Source organism: Propithecus coquereli, unplaced genomic scaffold, assembly GCF_000956105.1.
Source record: "Propithecus coquereli isolate 6110/MARCELLA unplaced genomic scaffold, Pcoq_1.0 Scaffold157, whole genome shotgun sequence".
In the NCBI taxonomy this organism is placed as follows: Eukaryota; Metazoa; Chordata; class Mammalia; order Primates; family Indriidae; genus Propithecus; species Propithecus coquereli.
In genome coordinates this window covers 4,866,820-4,873,344 of record NW_012140191.1, presented here as the reverse complement: position 1 = coordinate 4,873,344, position 6,525 = coordinate 4,866,820, and the positions used below count along the sequence as shown (strand labels likewise).

The 6,525-nt window shown below is 40.6% G+C and overlaps 1 protein-coding gene across 1 annotated transcript in view; it reads right to left on the bottom strand.

The window, feature by feature from the left end:
• Positions 1-599: 599 nt before the first annotated feature.
• DAPL1 (death associated protein-like 1) overlaps positions 600-6,525 on the bottom strand; it is a 25,334-nt gene continuing 19,408 nt past the window's right edge. The window contains exon 4 of the mRNA XM_012640772.1: positions 600-867. Coding sequence (XP_012496226.1) covers positions 751-867 — 117 coding nt within the window. The 3' untranslated portion in view covers positions 600-750. The remainder of the gene's footprint in view (positions 868-6,525) is intronic.

Sequence of the window (6,525 nt, the reverse complement as noted above, 5' to 3'; positions counted from 1 at the left end):
TGAGTGTATGAATTGTGTGTGTGTGCACTCACACACGTGCAGTGGAAGGGCAGGAGAACTAGAGCGGGTTTAGCTATGGCAACACTGTCCCTCCCACCCAGTTAATGAAAATTAACTTCTATAGCCCAACCACAATGCCCTGTAGGACCACGAACCCCCTAGTTCTAGAGCATTAACTTTATGGAAGGCCTTGAGCAAATCTCCTGCCTGAAACTATAATTCTACCTTATGTTCTTGATTGCTTGGCAGAAGAAAATATGTTTGTAATCAATTTAATTTTTTCATTTTCCTTCACCAAACCTTCAAAGCAAACTATATATTTATGTGGGAAGCTAGAGAAGCCATCTCAAGTGAAAACTTGAATATCCTAAGGCAAACAAATTGAGAAGAGTCATTCCTTACGTTTGCATAGAATATTGGCCTTTGCCAAACCCTGTCTATTCCTTTCTAACCTCTGCCTCAAGGAGAAAAGTCACATCCAGGGAGGCAGAGTGGCAAACTCAGGTAGGTTTTCTGGATTCTTCACTTAATCTACAGAATTACCTATGTAAATATCAGTGGGATCCAACCTGGACCAAAAAGAGGCAAAGGAATACAATAGATTTACAATTTTGGATGCTTTATTATCTGAAGTCAAAAGGGAAGGTACAAAAGCTGTTTTCACTAGGTCTATGGAAAGCTTCTGCCCTTTGTGCTAAGCTGTCAGATGTTCAAGGCAGTTGGCCAGATGGCTGTGTTTTATGTCCTGGCTTAACATTTTCGAGGCTGCTGAATGATGTAGGTCCTTTTCAGTGGGACGACCTTCTCCAGAGCAGGTGTGGGTTTCTGGTGTGCCGTGTGCACTGTTGCTGGAAATTTATGATTGAGCTTAAAGGTGAGAAAGAAAGAAAAAAATAAGCATATTGGATTGTTTTGGTCATGAAATATTAAAGTAGTAGAAAGGAATACAGTTGGTCAGGGGAATTTCACAATTTTGTTTATTTCTTTGATCACACCTCTTTTTTTCTGTACCACTTCTAGCCCTGAACCCATGGGAGTATGTGTGAACCTGGGCTTTCCCTTATTAACTCGTCTTGAATTTTTCAAATTTTGAATTGACATTTTAAAAAGTAGAAATGGTTAATTATTAATATATCTGCGTCGGCCCTCTGTAATATTAGCAATTACTCTGGCACTGGTCTACACATGGATCACTGCATGCTGAGAAGGCTATGGGGACATTGGAGAAGGTCCTGAGAGGGGTAAAAATCCCCTTGATTGTCGAAAGAAATAAAGAACTCTGCTAGGAAGAGGTGGGGTCGTTTACTAGATCTGAGTATGTGAAACTGCTATTTTCATAGGTCAAAAATGGTGTGATGTTGGCCGTTCCATACAGTGCAATCTAAACAGCCTGGTGAAGGCAAGACGTGTAACAACTCACTGGCTTCAGGTAACAAAAGTTGTCATTATTCATCTCCACAGAAGCCATCTATGAGGAAGTAGGCTTAAATAGATTCAAATTAACACACACTGAGACTTTGACAAAAAGAGAAATTTCATACGGAACCAAGAGACCATATGGAATTTACATTAAGGAAGATTTAAGATGGAAAGAGTGCTCAGTGCTGCTGAACACTTCAGATAGCGTTTTTCTAGGAGGAGAATTTGGACCCAGTGACCTCTCGGGTCCACTCCAGTTCTTGATTTCCAGGCTCACCAATAGAGTATTAAAGTACGGAAGGACATGTCCCTTAGCCAGCAAGGAAGCCATGCTTTGGCTCACTAGGAATTTAACTCACCACGATTAAACTTAGATGCCTTTGCCTTGACACTCAAATTAAATAAATCGGGAGCTAAACTGTGCCTGACCCCACCCGTCACATTGTTTGTGGTCTGTTTGGGCTCTTTTAAGCCAGGGAAAACATATGTGCCTTACATCTCTTCTCAAATGTCCCTGCCCAAGCCCCAGGCACACAGCAGTCCCTTTCATGTGAAACTGGACTCCAGAAAGTCCTTTCTTATTGGTCTTAAAAAATTAAACACCCTGAAAGAATATACACTGAAGTGTTAGCAATGCTTATCTCTGAGGGATAGAATTATGGGCCATTCCTAGTCTTTTTCTTTTCTTTTCTTACCAGTATTTTTCTAATTTTTTTCTTTTATAACAAGCAGGTACAAGTTATATAATTATTAAGCTCAAAGATGATCTCTGCAGACATTCTAGCAGAATGGAAAAAAACATAGCTAAGGTATTGATCATAAATGTTGCTTTAGGATTTAGAAAAGAGCCGGTGACTTTTTTGTCAGACCAGTTATCATCAGACCATGTGACATGCATTTTACAGCATGGAAAGGGCAGGGTGTTTTGTTTTGTTTTTCTTTTAATGTTAGAACCAGAAGGAAATGTAAGAGGTCACTGACTTTAGTTGTTTGCTTCTAGCCTGGATTTCTTTAGTCTCAACCAAAACAGATGGGTTATTTCAGGTTACCTTTAAATCACATTCAAGAGATTGCAGGTAGGAAGAACAATTTGGCGAGTTACTTAAGGTCAAATGTAAGGTAAAAGAGGGTGAGAAAGGACATAAATAACTCTGATATAACAGAAATCTGGGCGATTAGCCAAGGCAGGGTGGGGCAGGATGACAAGTTGGGACTGGAAGGGAGGGAGCCATATGTGGACTGTGGTTCTGAAGTCGTGAGAGGGATGATGGGTGGAGGTGGGAAAGGGGAAAGGAGAACGTGTGTTAGAACACGATCATTGCTTAGTGCAGCACTAATATATTATTTGATCATCTTCAGGGTGATTTCTACAATGTAGGGGCTATATTATTTTGGTCATTTTTTAAAATTGTGGTAAAATATGCAAAACATAAAATTTGCCATTTTAACCATTTTTAAGTGTATGTACAGTTCAGTGGCATTAAGTAGACTCACATTGGTGTGCAACAATCGCCACCATCCATCTCCAGAACTTTTTCATCATTGCAAACTGAAACTTGGCACACATTAAATGATAACTTCCCTTTCCCTCCTCCCAGTCCCTGGCAACCACCATTCTACCTCCTGTCTCTATGAATCTGACCACTCTGGGCACCTCAGATAAGTGGAATCACGCAGTATTTGTCCCTTTGTGTTTGGCTTATTTCACTTAGCATAACATCTTCACGGTTCATCCGCGTTATGGTATGTGTTTGAATTTCCCTCCTTTCTAAGGCTAAGAAATATTCCATTGTGTGTATATACCATGTTTCGTGTATCTGTTCATCCGTTGAACACCTTGGGGGTTGTTTCCACCTTTTGGCTATTGTGACTGACGCTGCTATGAACACTGGTGTACGAATATCTGTTCGAGTCCCTCCTTTCAGTTCTTTCGGGCATATACCCAGAGGTGGGATTGCTGGACCATACGGCAATTCTATGTGTCATTTTTCGAAGAACCATGATGTTGTTTTCCACAGCAGCTGCACCATTTTACGTTCCCATCAGCAGTGCACAAGGGTTAGGGGTTACATTTTAACTAAGGCATTTAACGATGCTCTGAAAGTGCCGCTCGACTGCTTTTCAGGAGAGGAATGCCACAGATTATTAGAATGACAGGGAGACTGAGGCAGCCCCTGTTGACCATCCATGAACTGGTCAGGAAAGTTTGAGGGAAGAAAATAAAATCAACAGCATTGAGAAGGAAGTGGAAATAATCCCGGCAAAGATAATAGCCTTAGATAAAATGCCCACGATCAGTAAGCTACAAGTGTACGGTTTGGGGGCACCGGTAGCACAGTTTTATAGCAACTCTTGAAAATATGATGACAGGAGAGTGAAATTCTCTTTCTCATATTCCTGCCCCTCGGTCGGGATGCAGAAGGGCTTGCAGTTGTGGGTGGAGAGGCTATAAAGAATCTTTCATCAGAATTGATGAAACTATAAATAAAATGGTCAACCTCTAAATACACTAATTCTTCGCTGTAGATTTTATATCAATGAAGACAGGAAGATTTTATTTTCAAGTCCGAACTAGAAATAAGTAGAAACAGCTTTCTAGAGTACAATCTACAGCCAGCTGTATTTCAGCCTGACATTTTAACTTTGGGGAAGCTGTGGAATTCTCATCATTAGTCTTTGTAAAATGATAGTGTTTGTAGAATGAAAGCGTTTCTTGTCTGATTCATTAGGGTCAGAGAATCTAGGGTAACCCCATGGGAAAAAGAATTCAAGACCAGTATGTGTATAAGGATTCTGCGTTGCTGTGATTCCATTATAGGGGCAACATATTGAACTTGGAAACTAGATTAATAGAAACTCCCACATTGAGAATTTACCTTCATCTTAGGGAGCTGTGACCTCAGAACCTATATTTTTAGTTTCAGAGAAAAAGCAAAAGAAGTGTGATAAAGGTCTTTATGACTGCAGCTGCGAAAGAAATTCTAGATGCAAGAAAATCAGCTGCAGGTTTTGTTTTAGAGCCTGAACTTGGGTAGTATTCGCAGACTGGCAGCACTTTCATTCATCTTTCCAGGGTGTTAACTTTCAACTTGAATGTTGGCACTTAAATTTCCACACCCTGTTAAGCAAAGTGCTAAAACAAAACATGGGCTCCTGTCAGTGAAATTCAAGGATACTCCTACAGTGATATTAATCTACAGAACAAGAGAAACCTTTTAAAATTTGCAGATGCCTTCAATAGTTTTCTCTCCCCCAGGGTCCCGGTAGCTTGAAAAAAGTGGCCCTAACTTTAACCAGGCTTCAACATCCCACCACCCTCCACACCATAACCCAAGCCCATTGCTGCTAGTGTTTTAACTGGATATTTTTATGTTCTGAGAAGCTTCACAAATATTACCAAATTTAACTTCCATGAGTGTCCAGAGAATTAATATATTTGGCAGTATTATTCTCTTTCACTCTCTGTCTTAAATTATTATTTTTTTAAGTAAATGAACAAACACAAATCCCAGAGGAGCTACGTGACATCTAGAAGTTCAAACAACCTCTAAGAAGTGGGTGGAACTTGGTCTAAGACTAGGTCTCCCAGATTTTTAGCCTAGAGAGCTTTCAGGTTATGTAACCCATTTTCTGCAGGAATACCATGTCATGTTTGCCCCTGGGCAACATAAGTTCTCCTATTATTTCAGCTTTAAGAGGTGGGGAAGGCTGGCTGAAGAGGTAGGGAGGGAGGGAGAAATGGGGTGGGGTGGGAGAAAGAGGTTTATGGGAAGGGGAGAGGAGGGGGATATAGTGGGAAGGGGATTTTTAGGCTGCTTCTCACTTAGATTTGTGTAAGTCCAACTCTTTGGGGATTGTTTTTCAATCTCCCAAATCTTAAACCCTATGTTGGTTTTAAAGTAGGGTATCTGGAGAGGAATAGCACACGGACAGAAATTCCTGCCATGACTGAGTGGTTAATGAGATCGTGTGGATAGGAGTTGTTTTAGACACTTAAGCTCTTAAAACCGGTATGAGAAATAACATGAGTTCTTGGGGGTAGATATAATCGTAGCTGAGGGCATTAAGGAATGTTGATAAATGCAGAGGATATGGCCCTCAATTCTGCTACTGCGTTTCTTCTGACCACTTGTATAGTATTAGGTTTCTGTGACAATGTGTAGTGTGGAGAGAATCATTGCAACACAGGAAAAATGTATCAAAAGATATTTATATCTATATCTCTATATCTTTTCTATATCTTTTTATTTTTTTCATCAGCTCGTATAGATTATGCAGCATTGTTTTTCATTTTTAAAAATCAAGGTAAAATGTACCCTTTTAAGTATACTACTTTTTTAGTTTTGACATGTGCATGCTGTCTGTGACTACTGCCATGATCAAGACATAGAACCATCCCATCATTCCCCCCAATTCCCTGCTGTCATTTTGTGACGAAGCCCTCCTCCCCACCCTGCCCCTGACACCAGCACCTAGTGGTCAGCAGAGCTCAAACCCAGGTTGACTTTTCTTATGAAATGCTACTATGCTTCAGGTTGGATGATGGATTCGGGGGGGATTTTTCTTAGCTGTAGGGAAACACACGGATCCCAACAACATCCATATATGAGACAGTCACTTATGGTAATCTTGGGACATAGTTTTGTGGCTGGCTTCTTATCCTGAGGCTGGGATTCCAGGTGATGGGAGAACGAATGCCTGGGAATAGAAGCTGAATCACTGAGGGCAAACAGTGCTAAGTATTTGCTTGTATTATATAACTTCATTTTATTCTCACGCATCCCTGTGACGTAGATACTAGTAATCACATTCTCATTCACAGGTGAGGAAAGAGGAGCACATAAGAGTGAAGAAACCTGCCCAAGGATACACAGATGAGTGGCAGAGCCAGCATAGGAATCGGGCAGCTAGTGGCTGACAGCAGAACCCGCTCTCCTAACCAGCAATCTGTGCCGTCTAAGCCACAGTCTGACTCCAGTGAACATTGAGCTGAGTGTTAAAAGTATTTTTTTAAATAGGTATGATTACTGTTAAAAATATTTCTAACAGCAAGTCATCCCAATGTTCTCTTAAGGTTTCCAAATACAACTTATTATTATTGTTTGT